This window comes from Polypterus senegalus, chromosome 6 (genome assembly GCF_016835505.1).
Source record: "Polypterus senegalus isolate Bchr_013 chromosome 6, ASM1683550v1, whole genome shotgun sequence".
Lineage (NCBI taxonomy): Eukaryota > Metazoa > Chordata > Cladistia > Polypteriformes > Polypteridae > Polypterus > Polypterus senegalus.
In genome coordinates, this window is record NC_053159.1 from 17,988,538 (window position 1) to 18,009,966 (window position 21,429).

The 21,429-nt window shown below is 41.5% G+C and overlaps 1 protein-coding gene across 7 annotated transcripts in view; it reads left to right on the plus strand.

The window, feature by feature from the left end:
* The window catches only part of LOC120530814 (rootletin-like), a 133,467-nt gene extending 113,555 nt beyond the window's left edge, over positions 1–19,912 (plus strand). For all 7 annotated transcript variants that reach the window (XM_039755448.1, XM_039755446.1, XM_039755442.1 and 4 more), the window contains 7 exons: positions 3,052–3,267; positions 4,639–4,863; positions 7,783–7,932; positions 8,257–8,457; positions 11,050–11,181; positions 15,471–15,650; positions 17,425–19,912. In XM_039755448.1, coding sequence (XP_039611382.1) covers positions 3,052–3,267; positions 4,639–4,863; positions 7,783–7,932; positions 8,257–8,457; positions 11,050–11,181; positions 15,471–15,650; positions 17,425–17,511 — 1,191 coding nt within the window. In that variant the 3' untranslated portion in view covers positions 17,512–19,912. The remainder of the gene's footprint in view (positions 1–3,051; positions 3,268–4,638; positions 4,864–7,782; positions 7,933–8,256; positions 8,458–11,049; positions 11,182–15,470; positions 15,651–17,424) is intronic.
* The last annotated feature ends 1,517 nt before the right edge of the window (positions 19,913–21,429 follow it).

Below are 21,429 nucleotides of genomic sequence, written 5' to 3' on the forward strand. Positions count from 1 at the left end.
TTAGGCAATGTAACCTTTTTTATTGTGCTTCGCATGCTGAGTGTCGTGTAGATCGTTTCGAAGAATTTGGAGATTTCTTTTTCAATAAACAAAGTTTTAAGCAACCGTACATGTACATAGTTCTTGTTTGTACGTTCGCTATACGCGTGTGCAGCAGAATAAAAGTCATAATGACATTTTAATGTTACTTCTAGCACGTCCCTTCTTGGTTTGCACATGTATAGGGCATGTTCATGTAATCGGACCAGCCGGTTATTAGGACCAAAATGATCACGTCCTGATGTGGTCCGATTAACAGGAATCGGCTGTATTGCTTTCTTTGCATACACAAACTAGGATATTTTAAACAGGAATTGTGGGTAAAATGCCTGGGGCCTCATGTATAACGCCGTGCGTAGAACTCGCAATATAACATGGCGTAAGCACAAAAGCCGAAATGTGTTTACGCACAGAAAAATCCAGATGCAGGAATCTGTGCGTACTCCAACTTCCACGTTCTTCCGCTACATAAATCCCGATCAGCGTGAAAACTAACGCTCGTGCACGCGCATTTTGTAACGCCCCAACTCCTCCCAGAATTACGCCTCTTTGAATATACAAAATAATATAAATCGCCCTTAAGCGCAGCCTTCTGTGAACAGACAATGGGAAAAGCACGGGGAAAATATAAGAATTTCAGCGAATACCAAGTGGAGGCAAAGGAAAAACATACTATTTGTTCAAATAAACCGTGGTATAATCAACAAAAGGAAGTTGATCGAGTGACATAGCGTGTTGGAGAAGCCCACTGTCTGAGTGTCATATGAAAGCTTATTAGGGTACAGAGAAAAAAGGCACACGGTGGGGAAAAAGCACGAAATGTCAACTTCAATCTCGACATTTCCACTTTAATCATGTAGTTTATTTTGTCATTAAAGTAGAACATCATAAACTTCATCTTAAAATCGTTTAATTAACCAGTTTCTCAAATCACATCGTAATTAAAGTAGCACGTTAAATGCTTTGTTTTGTATTTGATTTTCTACTTGTATGTGCTCTATGTGTGTGAATCACTACTTGCTTCTTAAACCGGCTCTCTTCCTCCAACTGGACACAGAGTCCATTACATTCGTGATATTACAGCTCTCTGAATAACTAAAATACTGAGATGTATACGTGATGTCATTTTCATGATGATAGGAGTTAAAGCACGTTATTAAACATGTGTTTCACTTTGATGAAATAATTTATTGCAGCAGTACTCAGGGGCGGCTCTAGGCTTTTGGTGGCACTGGGCAGAGGAAGAATCGGTGGCTCCTTCGCCCGCCAATGTCATGCACGGTGGATGGCCACGTCCGTTGCAGACACTGCGTAGCCGCCTCGTGCTCATGACACAAGCATTTAACTTTTGCCGAAATTTGTTGCTGCGTTTTTAGCTGTGTTGTTATTTTCTCTTTCTGTTTTATATTCAATACATATTGGCGTAGCCGTCACTGCAGTCAGTGCTTTTCTTTCCCCAAGTAACCGATCGCCATACAATCAGCTCTGTAATAGACGTTAAGCCATCTGTAAGCTTAGCGATTCTTCAAAACGCGTTTAAAGAACATTGAAATATCTTTGTAGTACATGTTTAATTATTCTATCCTTAACGACACTCCCAGTGAAGAATATAGATTATTTAAATGAAGTTAAAGTTTTATCTGTATAATTTAACAAACATATTTTGCTGCATTTCATCTTAAAAATGATATCGTCATCATATGTAAATACGCGCTTTATAAAGTGGCTCAGGTTGTGCGATATTATAACTGTAGTGCAAGTTTACAGTGGGGTGATTGTACTTATAAGTACAAACCGTTCTACAATCAATCAACAATCAATCAACATTTATTTATATAGCACATATTCATACAAAAAAATGTAGCTCAAAGTGCTTTACAAAATGAATAGAAAAATAGAAGACACAATGAAAAATAAACATAAGTCAACATTAATAAACATAGAATAAGAGTAAGGTCCGATGGCCAGGCTGGACAGAAAAAAAAAAAAACTCCAAAGGCTGGAGAAAAAAATAAAATCTGTAGGGGTTCCAGACCACGAGACCGCCCAGTCCCCTCTACAAGGAGCACTTGATTGGCTGCATTTAAAGTTCTTGGGATTAAACTGTTTCTGAGCCGCAAGGTCTGTACAGGAAAAGTGGAAAAGTGCGTGGCTTTACGCCAAGTGTAGGTTTTATACATCGCGATTTGAACGTAGAAAAGTTCTTACACAACATTTCTGTGCGTACGCACCGTTTATACATGAGGCCCCTGGAGTTTGAGACCACTGCTATAGAAAAACCAAGTGCAGTATTAAACAAAAATGGAATAGGCTTTACCTTATATAGTGACTTTAGCACAACTCTGCTCACAAAGTCCTTCCAAGGATTTTCCAAGAGCATTTTAAATACAAGTAGAATAACCTTAAAGTGAAATTTTATCTTTCAAAATGAGCTAGATCATAAACTGCTTTACAGAATAATTAAGAGTAACATAACCAAAGCAAAGAAATTAACTTTATCTCATATGCTTCCCATAATAACCAGCACAATGAAAAAGTGAAGCCATAAAAAGCCAACATGTTAAAAGGGGATGATAGGCTTTGCTTTTAATGGTGCCTTTTATAATACGCATCCTAACAGAGCCATCAAGAGAAATTTTATTCAATCATAAGAAGAAGCTTTGCCTTATTTAGCGCTCTTCCTCATGACTTATCATTGTACAGGGCCATACATTAAATAAACTAATAAGAGGTCATTTATGGTATGTTTCAATGAAACTAAAAAGGGTTGGAGTTTCTAATAGTAGTTCACCTTTTTTTTCTGCTTGTTGCCCTCTTTGAATACACTACCTTTGAAAAGAAAATCAGGATTTAAACAAAATTTGAAAGCATTCTTTGAAAGAATTTCCCCTTGGGATTAATAAAGTGTCTGTCTGTCTGTCTGTCTGTCTATTGAACAGTAAAGATTATCTAAACACCTGATGTTGCAACTGTAACAGCTTAGCTCCTCACTTCACTATTTCTGTTTTTCAGGAGAAGCTTAACAAGCTCAAAGCCATTGAGGCAAGGCTGGATGCTGAAAGGCGGAAGTTGAAGGAGGCACTGGAAGACGCAGAAAGCCGAGGCACCAAGCTGGAGCTGTCCCGGAGAACTCTGGAAGGCGAGCTGCAGCGTATGAAGCTTAGCCTGGGAGACAAAGAGACAGAAATTCAGGCTGCACAAGACCGCATTGATAACCTGCAGCGGCAGGTGAGTCTCCAGGAGGCAGAGATCAGTTGGCATCAACTCTATTTAGATGGTGGACTGAAATGTCTCTGAGCCTCCAGATAATATAACAATTCAGTGTTTAGCAACTAATGGAACAACCCCGTTGTGCTGTTGTTGTCAGACTTAAAACTATATGGCCAAAGGTTTGTGATCACTCAGCCATCTCACCTATTAGAGCTTGTTGGACGTTCCATTCCAAAACTAATAATGAGTTGGTCCCACCTTTGTGGTCTATGGAGGTCTTCACTCTCCTGGCAAGGCTTTCCACAAGAATTTGAAGTGTGTTTTTGAGAATTTGTGCCCAGTCAGCCAAAAGAGCATTTGAATAGTTAGGTACTGATGTTGGACAAGAAGCGCCTGACTCACAGTTGGTGTTGAAGTTCACTCCGAAGGTGTTCAATAAGAGGTCAGGGTTTTGTACGGATCACTTGAGGTCTTCCATGTCTTTGTGGAGTTTGTCATGCTGGGACAAAAAAGGACCTTCCCCAGTTAGTTGCCACAAAGTTGGAAGCACACAGTCGTCATTATATGACGTTGCATTGTCAGTACCCTACACTGCAACCAAGGGGCCTCACCAAAACCCTTTAAACAGTTCCAGAACATTAGCTCTCCTCAACCAAACTTTACAGTGGTCACTCTGCAATCCAGAAGGCAGCGTGACAGATTTATCCATCAGACTGCCAGGTGGTAGAGTGTGATTTATCACTCCAGAGCACACATTTCCACTGCACTAAACTCCAGCTGATACTTGGCAATTGCACAATTGAGCTTAGGCTTATGAGAAGCTGCTTTGGCCCTGGAAAAACATGTCATGAAGTTTCCAACACACAATTCTTGTGCTGATGTTGCATCCAGGGGCACTTTTAGACCTCTGTAGTGAGTGATGCCACAGAAGAGAAGCGATTTTTACATGCCATGCACTTTTGTGTGGTCTACCACTTGATGGGTGGGCTGTTGTTGCTCCTAGAAGCTCCCACCTCACAGTAATAGCACTTACAGATGACGGTGGCAGATCTAGCAGAGCAGAAATTTCATGTACTGACTTTTGGCAAAGGTGACTTCCTATGAACACACATTTGCCACATTTAAAGTCATTAAGCTCTGTTTGTCAATGGGGATTGCATGGCTGTGTGTTTGATTTGATATAAATGTTAACAATAAAACACCTGAGCTCAATTATTTGGAGAGCTGTCCACATACTTTTAGTCACATACTGTATATCATTTAGCTTAAGTAGAAGCCACTGAATTGGTGTGATAAGGGGTGACAGGAACTTTCTCATTCTGACTGATAAAAAAGAAAACATGGCACTACATAGTTGGTGTTCTATAAAGTACTCTGCCCCCCCCGCAGGTGTCAGAAAGTGAGATGAAGGCTGGTGCTCTTCGACTGGAAGTGGACCGACTGCACCTGGCCTTGGCCAAAGCAGAGGAGGCTGAAGCTTCACTAAAGGAGCGACTGCAAAGCCTGAGCGGCAGCATGGCAGAGAATGCTGCCAGCCAGGCCTCGGCCCAAGAGCGTGTGTTGGCCCTGCAGAAGGCCCTGAGCAACAGTGAACAGGAGCGCCGGCTGCTACAGGTCAGAACTTTTCATGGAAATGGTTGTTTGTTTGTTTTGTTTTGCTTTTTCCTGAAAAAGCCACAAGAACAACATATAGAAACCCTATTGAAGCAGAAAAGGCATATAAGGTGGCATCAGAGTTATAATGGATGTCTTGATACAAGATGATTTTGTGTGAAGTGGTGACTGAGGATGAGTCGATTGCTTGTGGTCTCTGGTGCAGCACTGGGCCCAACAGTCCTAATTGAAGTTACCATATAACTAGAGACAGGTGTGGTGCTAGTATTGGGCCCGTGTAGGCCTAGGCCCACCCACTTCATTCAATGCCCCCATCCCGTTTTGTAGCTTTTTATATAAATGACAACTGGGTGTATATTTAATTTTAATTCACAAAAACAAGCCTGCAAATCACTGCCTGGGCAAACATCCTCACTGTTACAGCCACATTCTGTGTCACGTCCCCCTGTCCCTTCTCCACACACACTCATGTTGATTGAAGGCCACATACTGTGTCATGGACGTGCCAACCTGTGGCCACCTTGTAGTGATCCTCTCTGTCACGCACATCTGAATCCACAAAGCTCCTATGTCTTGCCTTTGTGCCCACTCTGCTGCATTCAAAACTTTGGCATCTTGGGGTCATAATGACACAACCTGTTCCCTATTCAAAGAACCCTGCACCATTGAACCAACAGGTAACACACAGAATTTGAAAATTCGTAGAGTCTGATGTAGCCATTGGAAATTTAGGTGAAAATGCCAACTGCTTGCAGGGCAACTACAGTCGTTGCCAAAAGTTTTGAGAATGACACAAGTATTGGTTTTCACAACATTTGCTGCTTCAGTGTTTTTAGGTCTTTTTGTCAGATGTTTCTATGTTATATACTGAAGTAGAATTACAAGCATTTCAGAAGTTTCAAAGGCTTTTATTGACAATTGCATTCAGTTTATGCAAAGAGTCCATATTTGCAGCGCTGGCCCTTCTTTCTTTTTCCAAGACCTCTGCAATTCACCCTGGCAGGCTGTCAATCAACTTCTGGGCTCAATCCTGACTCATGGCAGCCCATTCTTGCATCATCAATGCTTGGAGTTTGTCAGAATTGGTGGGTTTTTGTTTGTCCACCCGACTCTTGAGGATTGACCACAAGTTCTCAATGGGATTAAGGTCTGAAGAGTTTCATGGCCATGGACCCAAAATTTCGATGTTTTGTTCCCTGAGCCACTTAATTCTCACTTTTACCTTATCATGCTGGAAAAGGCATAGTTGGTCACCAAGCTGTTCTTGGATGGTTGGGAGAAGTTGCCCTCAGAGGATGTTTTGGTCCCATTCTTTATTCATGGATGTGTTCTTAGGCAAAATTGTGAGTGAGCCCACTGCATCGGCTGAGAAGAAACAACCCCACACATGAATGGCCTCAGGATGCTTTACTGTTGGCATGACACAGGGCTGATGGTAGCGCTCACCTTTTCTTCTGTGGATACCCCTAACAATCAGAAAGGGGATTCATCAGAGAAAATGACTTTCCCTCAGCAATCTAATCCCTGTACCTTTTGTAGATTATCAGTCTGTCCCTGATGTTTTTCTTGGCTTCTTTGTGGCCCTTCTTGACACCCACCAGGCCATCCTCCAAAAGTCTTTGAGTCACTCCCACCTACCTGCTGCCATACCTGAGCAAGCTCTGCACTGGTGGTGTCCTGATCCTGAGCCATGAATAAAGAATAGTACCAGAACATCCTCCGAGAGAAACTTCTCCCAGGCAAAAGTGATAACTAAGTGGCTCAGGGAACAAAACATCGAAATTTAGGGTCCATGGCCAGGACACTCCCCAGACCTTAATCCTATTCAGAACTTGTGGTCAATCCTCAAGAGACAGGTGCATTAAAAAAAAAAGCCCACCAAGTCTAATTATGCAAGAATGGACTGCCATCAGTCAGGATTGGGCCCAGAATTTGATGGACAGTCAGCATGCCAGGGAGAATTGCAGAGGTCTTGAAAAAGAAAGAAGGGCCAGTGCTGCAAATATGGACTCTTTGCATAAACTGAATGCAATTGTCAATAAAAGCCTTTGAAACTTCTGAAATGGTTGTAATTCTACTTCAGTATATAACATAGAAACATCTGACAAAAAATCTAAAAACACTGAAGCAGAAAACTTTGTGAAAACCAATACTTGTGTCATTCTCAAAACGTTTGGCCACGACTGTACTGAGCATGCTGAAAAATTCAAGAAACCTCTGTTGGCAGATGCTATAGAATAGGTAGAGGTTATGGATCTACTTTATATGGATGATCTGTCAATTTAACAATAAGAAGAAGACATTGCATTTATTTAGCATTTTTTCAAGACACTTAAAGTACTTTACATAGAGAGGAGTCCACCTCAACCACAAGCAGTGTGCAGCATCCACTTGGATGATGTGACGTCAGCCATTTTTGCTCACCATACATTAGCTATTAGGTGGTGAAGTGGTGAGAGAGAGCCAGTTAGAGACAGGGGTTGATTAGGGGACCAGGATAATCAAGCTGTGGTGGGGAATTTAGTCAGAACATCAGGATACACCCTGTTCTTTTTGACTACAGAGAATCAGATCCTCAGTTTTACATCTGAAGAACGGCACCTTATTTGTGCATCATAGTGTTCCCATCACTGCACTGGGGCATTGGGATCCACATTAAGACCACAGGGTAAGCTCCCCCTGCTGGCCTCACCAACACCTCTTCCAGCAGCAACCCAAGCTTTTTCTAAATGGTCTCTCGTCCAAGTACAGGCTAGACCCGAAAATGCTCAGCTTCAGGTTGGATGACCTCTTCTGAAGTGCAGATAGTATGGCTGCTGAAAAACATGTGGCTTGTTTGGGATGCATTGCCAATACCCAGGTCATTATGGACCACTGCTTTTAATTTTGATATCCTGCTATGTTTTGGTGACCGTTTAGGAGAGGCTGGAAGGGGCAAAATCAGCCCTTGCGGAGAGTAAGAAGAGCATGGCGACAATAATGGAGCGGATGCAGGCCCTGCAAGCTGACTTGGGGGAAGAGGAGCTGAAGCGAGCTGAGCTGGAGGGGCAACTCCACCAGCAACAGGAGGTCGGTAAATTAATTGTTTAGAGTACGTCACTCCACCTTTACACAATAATATTAACCTAAATGAATATGCAGATTAAAATAGCAGCTAGACGTAGAGAAAATGTGGCTTTGAAACTGAACAATGACAAGGGAGCAGCTTCAAATCCCACTGGTCATGCACGCTATGATCATGAACAAACTGCTTCTCATAATATCAAGGTTCAACTTGTGTAAACTTGTGTGGCAGAATATTCCTTATGAGGTTTAAGATGAAATGTATGGATATTTTCTTGAAGGTCCTACTTCCTCCCATTCTCCTACTCATCCTCTTTCCCCATCTCGTAGCTGCTGAGACAGCGCGTGGAGTCGGAGGAGACTGCATTCCGCAGCCTGGAAAAGCTGCAAACAGATCGAACCTTGTCGCAAGAGCGGCTGCGCAGCCTTCAGAGAGCCGTGGTGCAGCTGGAAAGCGAAAAGAGGGAGGCTGAAAGAGCTGCCATGCGACTGGAGAAGGACAAGACTGCTCTCCGCAACACTCTGGATAAGGTGAGGTCTTTTCGAAAGGAACCTGTGCAGAAAAGTGACGGCACCGGCAAATGCGTAAACGATAGCTTGTAGACTTAAGTGTGGACTGTAATTTTGGCTGAAATGGGACAATAATTATGATGTCATCATGCTCCATAATTTGTAAATATTAAGCTGTGATTTGGTAATGTATTTGTTGTTTGGGGCGTTTGTGTTGTAACGTAATTATTTTTGAGGCAGTGTGAAGACTGGAACTAAAACCATGCACCATAAAGTGGACTTTTTGAGCGTGTTCTGCATTCTGTTGTTGTAACCCCAGTTCTCACTGGAGCTGATTAAATATTTCCTATTTTCTTTATGTTTTCATGCCTTGCCTTATATGTCAGGCTGCATTATAGAGGCTGCTATCATTGTACACAGCTTTATATGAGTAATGTCAAGTCTTTTTCTTTTAAGTTAATATAGTCCCAAATTAGAAAAATCTGGGAAAATATGGAAAATGCAAATTAAAAAAAACAAAAAAAGTAGTGATTCTTAAATTTCCTTTGATTTTTATTTCATTGCAGACGGTATGGAACAAAGGTATTTCATGGTCTGTTTGGTCAACTTCATTTCATTTGTTAATATACACCCATTCCTGCATTTCAGGCCTACAACAGATGCCTAAAAAAGGTGGGACGATAAAGTATTCACCACTTTTTAATGTCACCAATCCTTCTCAGAACACTTCAAAGATGTTTTGGCACTGAGAATACCAAGCGATGAAGCGTTTCAGGTTTTATTTTCTCCCGTTCTTCCTGCAAACACGTCTTAAGGTGTGCAACAGTACGGGGTCATTTTGTCGCATTTTTTGTTTTAAAATTCTCCACACATTCTCTACTAGAGACAGGTCAGGACCGTAAGCAGGCCAGTCCAGGACCCAGATCCTCTTTGTCCATAGCCATGCCTTTGTAACGTGTGCAGAATGTGGTTTTGCGCTGTCTTGTTGAAAAATGCATGAATGTCGCCTGAAAAGATGTCATCTAGAAGGCAGCATATGTTGCTCTAAAATCTCAATGTACTTTTCTGCATTAATGCTGCATTCACAGAAGTATAAATGGTCTTCGCCAAGGGCACTGATGCTACCCCATGCCATGACAGACCCCGGCTTTTGGACTTGTTGCTGGTAACAGTTTGGATTGTCCTTTGTGTCTTTGGTCCGGAGAACACAGCGTTCATTTCTTCCAAAAAAGATCTGGAATACTGATTTGTCTGACCACAATACACATTTCCATTGTGTGATGGTCAATGACAGATGCCTATGAGCCCAGAGAAGTTGATGCCACTTCTGGACATGGTTAACATTTATTTGCACAGTAAAGTTTGAAGCGGCATTTTTGAATGTAACTCCGTATTGTGGTGCTTAACTCTTTAAGGGCTAAATATTTTGTTTTTCGAATAACACAGTTTACCGAAAATCCCACACAGCTACGGTTTCACCCAGAAATCAACATAAAATGTCTGAAGCTGCGTGCTGTGCCCACCAGTAAATCAGGGATGCGCGGTTGGCTGCCCACCAGGCTGTCTTCACATGACAGGTGGTGGTCGCAGTCTCAGTGCATCGCAATCTGGTTTGTACCTCTTGTCATTGTTACCGTAGGTACGTTGGCTACACAAACCTGTTCAGCAACACGATCAGCTGGGGACCAATCAGCTGATGCTGATATCTCACATTTGTTTTCGATAACAAAATTGCAGTCTGACAATTCAGAGTCTAATTCAGCAATAATATGCAAAATGTCTTCCACAGAGTATTTTGCTTTACGTATTCACTTCGATCTCTCGGCAGATGTGTTTTCTCCTCTCAGGGAATCTCGGTCAAAACCAATGAAGTTAACTTTCCTTCTAGCAAAGATAGTCCAAGTAAAACTTCTTCTTCTTTCGACAAAAGTCGACATCCACCCTGAAAGAGTTAACAAAGGTTTGCCAGTCATCCCTTGCCCAAGTGGTTATATCAGCTATTGATGATGCAGTGCCGTCTGAGGGATCAGAATCACAGGTGTTCAGCTTAGGCTTGTGTAATTGACCTTTACTCACTGAAATTCCTCCAGATTCCTTGAATCGTTTAATGATATTATGCACTGAAGAGGGAGAAATATGCAAATTCCTTTGAGGAACATTGTTTTGAAATATTTCAACCATTTTGTGTCACAGATGTTGACAACCTGGAGATCCTCTGCCTATCTTTGCTCCTCAAAGTCTCAGCCTTTCGTGGATACAAACTCACGATTACAATCACCTGTTGACATCGCCTGTTTGAAATCGCATCATTATTTCATTATTTTACCTTATTAATGGCTCTAGTTTGCCCCCCATCCCGACTTTTTTTGGAAGGCCTGAAATGCAGGAATGGATGTATATTCACAAGTGAACTGAAATTGACCACACAAAACATGAAATATCTTGGGTTCATACTGTCTGCAATGAAAAAGACAAAGTCAATTTAAGAGTCAGTGTTTTTTTTTTTTTTTTTTCCATACCGTCCAAACTTTTTCTGGTTTGGGGTTGTTGTAAGATACAATCATGCAACCTAATAAGAATACATTTAACATGAGGGCACTTGATATTCTACAGGTGGAGCGCGAGAAGCTGAAGACAGAAGAGAGCACCATGCGCCTATCTGCTGAAAAAGGCCGCCTGGACCGGTCACTCAACTCGGTGGAGCAGGAACTCATGGATGCTCAGCGTCAGATTCAGTTGCTGCAGGTAGGGGGCGACCTTCCTAGGCAAAAATATCATCCATGGTGCTGAGAGGTGCCTTCTTTCTTCAGTTCTTATATTGATTGCTTTCCCATATTGTGTTGTTCTGTTAAACCAATATAAGATTTTATAAGAATTGTAGCTGTTCATGATTGTTACTTTATTATATTGTATTTACCATAGCTGCTTTTTGGATTTAGTTCTTCCCAACCTATATTAAGATGACTCACTAACTAACGTTTGCTGTAATTTAACCCCTTTTTAACACATTTCCAAAAATAACACTAAATTGAAAAAAACAGATTTTCAGACATGTGATTTTATATACAAACAACCATGGTCTGCGTGTCAATATGAAAACTGAAATCCATGAATATTATGGTTCCCTCTTCAACATGTAATTTTAAATCTTTTTCACATAATCACATCCTACTATTGCATTTTAAAGAGATAGACGAGATCTTTAACGTTATGCAAAACAGATTTAGACGCATCGTTAATACATACTGTACTGTACATTTAAAACAGAGGTGTCAAACTCCAAGCCTGGAGTGCTGCAGCGGCTGCAGGCTCTCATTCTAACCCTTTTCCTAATCAGTGACCAGTTTGCACTGCTAATTAAATTCTTTTTCCCTTCATTTTAATTGCCATGTTTGTAAGGATTCAGTGCTTTGAATTGATTCTTCTCTTCATTAAATGACAGCCAAACAGAAATGAGACGTGAAACGAGCCAACAGATGACCAGCTAAATTAGGGCTTCAAACTCCAACCACTTTCACTCCAATCACTTTCTTAATGATTAATCGATTCTTGCTGTTAATTAAACCCGTTATTTAATTCCATGGCCTATTGCTGCTCTCATTCTGCCACAGCAGGCATTTCCAAAACTGTTGATTTTCTGTTTTTTCTAAGAACATTGTAAAACGGTTTAGGTGACCTGAGAGATCAGCCTTACTGAGACCTTCACCTTTCTTTATTTTCAAATATTGTGTGATGGGCACAGATGAGCTGGTCATGCGGTGGCTTGTTTTGTGTCTCAATATTGTTTGGCTGATAATTAAGGAAAAAGAAACAACAAAGGGGCCTGAGTCAATTTAAGTAAAATTAAGGCAAAAAAAGTTCATTAGCAGCCAAAACTGGTCAATAGTTAAGAAGATGGTTAGAATGAAAACCTGCAGCCACTGTTCGATACCCGTGATTTAAACTAATCATTTTTTTATGCGATTATAAGTTTATATACTTGTATACATTTTACAAAACAAAAAAAGAATTTAAAAAGCAACTTAACACACTTAACCATTACACATATAGAATTTAAAAGAATGGAGAAAAAATTAACCACATGAGGTTCATTGCAGGGCGGCACGGTGGCGCAGTGGTAGCGCTGCTGCCTCGCAGTTAGGAGACCCAGGTTCGCTTCCCGGGACCTCCCTGCGTGGAGTTTGCATGTTCTCCCCGTGTCTGCGTGGGTTTCCTCCGGGCGCTCCGGTTTCCTCCCACAGTCCAAAGACATGCAGGTTAGGTGGATTGGCGATTCTAAATTGGCCCTAGTGTGTGCTTGGTGTGTGGGTGTGTTTGAGTGTGTCCTGTGGTGGGTTGGCACCCTGCCCAGGATTGTTTCCTGCCTTGTGCCCTGTGTTGGCTGGGATTGGCTCCAGCAGACCCCCGTGACCCTGTGTTCGGATTCAGCGGGTTAGAAAATGGATGGATGGATGGGTTCATTGCTTGCTGTACGAGGATTAGTTGAGGTTAAGATTTCTCGTTACAGAGGTAGTGTGTTTTTATGTTTCAGAAGTTGACATTTACTCCTTTGTACCTTCTCTAACACTTTGTCTTCTCTGTGTGTTTGTCTACACTGTAATCTAGAAAAGTTGCTTTAGGACTTTGGGCCTGGTAGTCATTTGTACTGTATGTTCTAACTCACACGACAGCTTCTCTCCATTTTGTTTGTTTTGGGATCTTTGTTTCTAATTAAATCATGTCCTCTTAACAGCCAAACCACCTGGCTTCCTGCCAACTTCAATTCTCAATAACATTATTGTATCCAGATGTCTCAAATTAAAAGCCTTGCCGGTTTCTGCTCCAGGGATTTTAGTTAATATTTCTTTTATTCATTTAATTCATTAACTATATGCTTGTGAGATGGAGTCGCTTTCCTTGCAAGGCCTACTCGCTGGCTGGAGAATCTGAGATTTTGCCCTGATGAGAGCTGTTCTGGAATTGGATCCAAACTGGGTGTCTTTATGCACGATGTAAATACCATAAAGTAATCCAAGAATCCATCCTGCACCTGTCTATCAGCCATCTTGTAACTCCCAACCCTTCTGTTTCATGGTAGTCAGTGCACATGATTCTCCATATTTCCCCCTTTTGGACTTTTTGGTCACTTGATGATGATTACTCACAGGCATGGCTTTGAAAGTGAGTCAATGAGAGGACTTCAAATACTTTGGGATCTTTGGTTTATCTCCATTGACAAACATTGGGTCATACTGATGAGCTTAGTTACTTTAAACATGGCGCTGTCTTAGGGTGCCACCTTTGACATAAGTCAATTTGTGACATTTCCGCTCTGCTAGATCTGTCCTGGTCAACTGTAAGTGCTGTTATTGTGAAGTGAATGCGTCAAGGAGCAACAACAGCTCAGCCACTCACAGAGCGAGGCATGAAGCACATCACATGTAAACATCATCTCACTTCTGTGGTATCACTCACCAGAGAGTTCAAAACCGCCTCAAGCGACATCAGCACAGGAACTGTGTGTCGGGAGCTTCATGAAATGGGTTTCCATAGCCAAGCAGCTGAACAAGCCTAAGGTCACTTTGCGCAATACCAAGAGTTGGCTGGTGTGGTGTAAAGCACACCACCATTAGCCTCTGGAGTGGTGGAAACATGTTCTGTGGAGTGATGAATCATGCTTCACTATCTGGCAGTCTAATGGACGAATCCTGGTTTGGTGGATACCAGGAGCATGCTATCTTCTGGACTGCTTGGTGCCTACTGTAAATTTTAGTGGAGGAGTGACAATGGCAGGGTGAAGTCCCTTGGTTCCAGTAAAGGGTACTATTAAGGCTACAGCATACAAAAACATTTTAGATGATTGTACAATTCCATCAGTTTGGCAACAGTTTGGCAAAGGCCCTTTTGTGTTCAAGCATGTCTGTGCCCCTGTGCACAAAGCCAGGTCCATAAAGACATCATAGTGGAACTGGAGGGGCCTGCACAGATCCCTGTTCTCAATCCTACTGAACACCTTGAATTGGAAAGACAAGGTGAGCCAAGACGTCTAGACCTACATCAGCACTTGACTTCATAAATGCTCTTTTGGCTGAGTGGGCACAATTTCCCACAGACACGTTCCAAAATCTTGTGTAAAGCCTTTCTAGAAGAGTGGAGGCAGTTATAGCAAAAGCAGTGCCAGCTCCCTATTAATGCCCATGGTTTTACAATGGGATGTCCAACAAGCTTATATAGGTGTGATGGTCAAGTGTCCAAAAGCTTTTGGATATTTGGTGTAACTTAACATTCCAAATGTGTCTAAACCAGAAGCAAAGTAATGAGCGTGACAAATCATATCAGATTTAATCTGGATGGATAGCAGCTCTTCTTGCCAGGCATGTAGGCACTCAATGTGCTTAGACTACATGGTGGCTCTTCGTCTTTGTGAGCTGAATGGTGTCTGATCAAGCAGGGTCTTTGCATGGATGGAATGATAAGGACTCCTTGGTTTCTCCTTTAGGCTCTAAATGTATGCCATTCCCGTGTTTCCTTGATGTACATCTTGGGCCAATAGGACATTGCAGTGTAGGACTTACTTCTCCACCATGTTCAGGCCTTGTGGTCTTTGACCAATCCTGTTTAGACATGACTTCTATCCTTCAATCTGCTGCTAGGTCAGCTTCTCGCTGCAGCCCTTGGGAAACATCAAGTATGATTTTTTTTGTCTTTCCATGTTACCAGCATGCATGTACAGGTCCCTAGTTTTTGGTTTTTATAAGGGATTTTGATCTGGTGTAACAAGATCTTATCTTTCTCTGAGGTTTTTTTAAATCTATGGCTGGTTCTGGCCTGGCACCTTGTAAAACACTTTTTTCTAAATGCATGCTTTGTCATATCATCATTACGAAATTAAAATGGAACTTCGCACCATCCTCTTGTCACCCACCCTGGCCAACTCTGTTCCAATACTGCAAAGTTTCCATTCCCCTTTTAATGTGCTTGAGACACAGACAACATTATGTTGGCTTTCAGCAACCCATGAATGGCGTCTCAGGGTTTTCTGTTGTTTCTCCTAGGCCCAGCTTGACGAAATGCAGCAGTCACAGTCCCAAGGCCTGGGCGAGGCCGTGCTGAGACATCGACAGGAGATGCAACAGGAGGCTGAGAGGCTGCGGGCAGCTCAGCTACAGGCAGAGAGGACATTGGAGGCGAGAGAGCGAGCCCACCGGCAGCGGGTCAAGGGGCTGGAAGAGCAGGTCTGTCCTTCTGTCCATGTATTTCTCAAAATATAAGACATGGGAGGCACTAAAGTGTTGTTACAGCTTAGCTATTCGGTTATCATGTGCTATAGTGAGACTCGTCTAGAAAGTTCAGAGGACTGCCACCCTGGTTGTGACGAGGTGTTGCCATCTGGTGTTTCCTGAATCATCTCTCTCCTCAGCAATTTTCTATTATTCCTTGTTGTCATTTACATTTATTTGCTTAGCAGACTCTAAGTTTAATCTAAAGCAACTTACAAAAGAGGTCAATATAATTGAGTAAATATCAGTCCGAGCGACTGTTTGGGAACAAGTGCTACAAGACAAGGGTACAAAATTGATCACCACAAGTGAAGAGATCAGAACAAAATGCCAGCTAGTTACAATTCCAAAGTTACAAAAACCTAAAGGCTGATGTAAGCTAGACAGAAACTCACCAAACAAGAGGGTCTTCATCACTTCTTAATCACATTGAGGGAGTCAGAGTTTCCAGTGGAGGTGGGCAGCTCGTTCTACCAGCTAGGACAGGGGTGGTGAACTCCAGGCCTGGAGGGCCGCAGTGGCTACAGGTTTTCATTCTAACCCTTTTCCTAATCAGTGACCAGTTTTTACTGCTAATTAACTTTTTCCCCATCACTTTAATAGCCCTGTTAGAAGAGTTCAGCCCTCTGAATTGAATCCTCTCATCATTAAATGACAGCCAAGCAGAAATGAGATGTGAAATGAGCTAACAGATGACCAGCTAAACTGGGGCTTCAAACTCCAACCAATTTCACTCCAATCACTTTCTTAATGAGAAGCCAATTCTTGCTGTTAATTATACCTGCTATTTCATTCCATGACTTGTTGCTGCTCTCATTCTGCCACAGTACACATTTCCAAAACTGTTGTTTTTCTGTTCTTTCTAAGAAAATGTTTTGGTGACCTGAGAGATCAACCTTACCAAGACCCTCACCTCTCTTTAATTTCAGATATTGTGTAATGGGCAGAGGGGAGCTGGTCATGCGGTGGCTTGTTTTGTGTCTCATTATTGTTTGGCTGCTAATTAAAGAAAAAGAAACAACTATGGGGCCCGAGTCAAGTTAATTAAAAGAAGTAATCAGCAGCAAAAACTGGTCACTAATTAAGAAGATGGTAAGAATGAAAACCTGCAGCCACTACGGCACTCTAGGCCTGGAGTTCGCCACCCCTGAGCTACAGTAGGAGCTACACGTGAAAAGGATCTGGACTGAGATTTGATGTCACACAGTGGTGGCATCACCAGACACTGTTCATCAGTGAGCTTAAGTGGCCAAGAAGGAGCAGAGGACCTGACAAAGGTCTCCTATAAACATGGGTGCTGACCCATTAACTACTCTCTGTAGGCAAGCATCAAGGATTTGAACTTAATGCATGTCACAGTGATCTTAAGAGAGGAGTGACATGTGCCTGCCTCGTCTGATTGAACACCACGAATCATCTGGACTGGCTTGGTAGCATATGCTGGTATTCCTGCAGGTAGAGAGCTGACATTAGTCCAGACAGGGCAAGACCAAAGCCTAAACCAGGAGTTGTGCTGTATACGCTGTCAGATTCAGTCAGATGTTTTGGATGTTGTGTAAAGTGGATCTACAAGTCAGAGAGACCATAGCAACGTGGTATTTGAAGGACAGCTGGTCATCTACCACCACAAGAAGTTTACGTACAGACTAAACCCCGTGGGCTGCAGATGTTGCTCGCACTCCAAGCGTTCTGTGTTTTCCTCTCATTCTTTTTTTCTTTGTGTCTGCAGGTCTCTACATTGAAGGAGCAGCTTCAACAGGAACTGCGACGGCGCCAGCCTCTTTACTCTCACTCCTCCATCTTGTCCGGTAATTGAGCCCACAGTGCCAACTGTTGCTCGCGAGTAAGGCGAAAGACTTCCAAGCATTGCAGACCACAGCAGTAACTCTCAGGTGCCTCATGCTGCTGCTGCCTCTTTCTCTTCTTCCTGCTTCTTTTCATGAGGTCCTCCAGTACTCCCCTCAATATCCACAAGCCCCCATCTGCTTGCCTCATATCACTGTAGCCTTCTGTTTCTTTTGTTGTGCCCACCTCCTCAAGCACCTCTATGTTCTGCTACCCTGTGATTTTGTGCAACATTAAGATCAGCTTAGAATGGCCCCTTTTTGAAGTGCTCCCTATTACCAAAATCAAGTCAAGTCCATGAGAGCTAATGGCAAGAGGCATGGCAGGCTTACATTATAATGTGGGTGTGGCCTCACTGACGAGGCTCTCATGCTATTGGCTTGTCAGTTCTTATTGATGCATAAGAGGAAGAAAGAAGCAGCCTGCTGGTTTTATATTGGATTTTCAATGTAGAAGGACAGTGACCTGCAGCAGGCATGCCAATTGCTCGATCTCTTTCATATAGTGCCTTTTATGTGGCATTAGTAAGCACTGAGTGATGGATCATCTGTTGAAATATTTTATAAATTATTTGTCCTTCTAATTATAAACTCTGTGGCCAGCATTATGAACAAACTCTGAATAATTCCATGGGGTGCACTGGCCAGCAACACCGAAGACGATCTTTGGCCGCAAGTGAAGACTTTGGCGATAACCACCCCCCAGTGCCCACCCCAAACACATCTGGAATACACCTCAGGAAAATGGAGCAATGGAGGTACAAGGTGACGTACACCATGAAGAGGACAAAAGGCAGCGGATTAGAACTTTAAACTAAATGGGCAGGGGGTGTGTGGTGGTCTAAATTAATGGGGTTTATGATCACTAATCTGGTGTGTGTGTGCTTTAAACAAAAATAGAATATTTTTACCATTATTTATAGAACAACAATATCATAAAAAGTTAAATATTTTAGTCTTTGGTGCTAAAGTTTACCTAAACTGTGAAAACCAGCAAGAACACCGTCCATTTTGAGCAGCTATTTCTAACGTTTTAAATCATTTTTAGGGGTTTTATAAATTTTTTTAGTATTAGATGTTTTTATATTTACAGCCATCATGAAGACCGTGACTTTCTTTTTTAAACTCTGACTAATGTAAAAGTGGCTTTGTTTGGAGAATTTTTAACTCAAAAATAATTTTAGCACAAATTGTTAGATTCAAAAAAACGGTCGTATTTTATTAAAATGTCTCCCAATAGGGAGTGATATCTGATCGATAAGATATATATGAGCATTTAGAAATGTGACAAAGGTGTTGATTCTGCTGTCACCTTAGCACGTGACTCTATGAGTGTCACATCTCGCGTCCAATGTGTCAGCTGCTGCTTTTGCAGCTTTAAAATGCTTTTGCACCCACTTGAGAAATGAAATTTGGGACAGGTCTACATTCACTTGTCTCTTTTAAAATACTTCCTTTCGTATGGTGTTATTCAATTCAAGCACTTCTTTTTAAAGTCCCATGTGGTGTTGCATTTTGTGAAAGGTGCTATATAAAAGGAAGATTTAGTGTCCACGTATGTAGTGCTTTTCTCTGGAGACTGGTTCAAAAATCTGACTTGTTTTGTAGTGCCCTACAATGGGCTTTTGCCACTATATTCCTAAATTCCAAAAATCTGATTAATTAGGTGATATCAACCTATACACTGTAAAATGATTGTGAATGAGGGAGAGCAGCCAAGAGAGAACAACAGGGAAACAAAGATACAGCAGTGCATGGTGGGAGTTGGCATTCTGGCCACATTTCACTTGGACCCCAGGTAGGTGTGATGTGTGCCAGTGCTTGAAGTGGAAGAGGGGATACTCCAGGTGTTTAAGCTACTTAAGCTCAAAAGAATTTTAGAGATGGATAAACTGAAAGCATGAAGATCATGAAGGATTGGGGTGGTGTTCCCCTTGAACATATAAAAGTTCTCTTTTTGGGCCCCCCTACTAAACTAACCATTAAGAGGTTGTGAGAACACTTGGTATGTGCCAGCTGTCTTCAAATACTCATGCCAATACTCCCGGTATTCCAAAAAGCAAAATTTAGAAATACCGCTGACAATGGGCCAAATTCATGCACAGCTGTGTGCAGTTTGTATTTTTTTCCCATGCTTGGGTGGGTTTCTAACAGGCACTCCATCTGATGTGTCAGGCTAGTTAACCCACTGAGAATAACTACTGTATGCCCTGCATTCAGTCCAGGAAGGTTGTCTCTCCAGTCTGTCTATTTTATAGTTCTATCTGGGAAAGGAAGTGACCCCCATTCCAGCCAGGACATCAATCCAGTGTCTCCTCCATATATATATATATATATATATATATTTAGATAGATAGATAGATACACAGACAAACAAAATATATGTACTGTACTGTATGTTTATCTATATATATATCTATATATAAATATATATATAAAATATATATATAAATATATATATATATTTAAATATATATATATATAGATAAACATACAGTACATATATTTTGTTTGTGTGTGTATATATATATATATATATATATATATATATATATATATTCACAGTGTATATATACATGCACAGATGTATATGTATGAATGTATAAGTGTATGTATATATACGGTATATATGTATACATTTATAAGCTTATGTATGTATATACAGTATGCACACTATATATATATTTATATATAGAGATGTGTGTGTGCACATACTGTTGATGCAGAATATAGTATATTTAGGAAGAGAGAATGCCAGCTCACCTTTCTTAGTAAACCCACTTAGCGCCATGAATGTGTTTACTTTCTGTCTTTTCCTTACAAACTACTGAACTAAAGACAACTGATACCAAGGAGGGAGGGGGTTTTCCCAATGAATGAATTGATCATAAGTGTCATAGTGGGGTTGGGGGGATTGAGTATGATTGTCAGACCAGGCTGCAGGAAGGGGGGTCTTATGATTGAAAGCAATCGTGTGTGTGCCGACCTACTGTAACCAACTTCACAACCCAATGCGACTCACGACCCACCGCTGGCACACTATGACCCAGTGGTTGAGAAACATTTGCATGTGCCATTCATTGCCTTTTAGTAATTAGTTACTAATGGGGAAATTGTAAAATATTTTTGGTAAAAGAAGACAATACAATGTTTATTTTTCTTGATGTAAATTAATTCTAGATAAATAGATTTATATTTTCTAACAATACCCCAAATGATATTCACACAGCTTGTTTTTCTGTGTTGTCACTGCACACTGATTAAAGACACCTTATTTAGTCAAAAAATGAAATAAGGTTTAAATAATTGAGGCAATGCATTGTGTAATGCCACGACCTCTTAGCCAAAAAGTCCCGATTTCAAATCCCAGTCCGGTCACTGACTGTGTGGACTTTGATTCTCCTTGTGTTCCTGCACAGGTGTGTCTCCTGGTGCAGCCGGTCTCCCCCTCATCCCACAGATGTGCACGTTAAATTTATTGGAGACTCTAAACTCAGTGAATGTGAATGTCTTGTACCCAGGGCTGCCAAGAAAGGCTCCCGACTCTAGCAGTTGTGTATTTAAATAAGTGGATTCTGATAACCAATAGAAGAACATAGAGAATGACCGATTCAATTCAGCTTTTTAAAATTGTGCATCCCATGTCAGGGTTAGCTCCTGTCACGCCCTCAATGAGAGAGGCCATAACTCTTCATCAAGCCATTCATTGAGAAACTGAATTCAAGAGATGGATGAATGGATGAACAGATGGCCCAAAATGACAACTGAATACCAAAAGCTTACTCATATTATTGTAGCTCTAGTTGTGAATTGTCAGCAACAAATGTTAAGAGGATATATTATGTCACATGTGCTGTAGTCATTTATTAGAGGCAATAGAAAATTGCTGT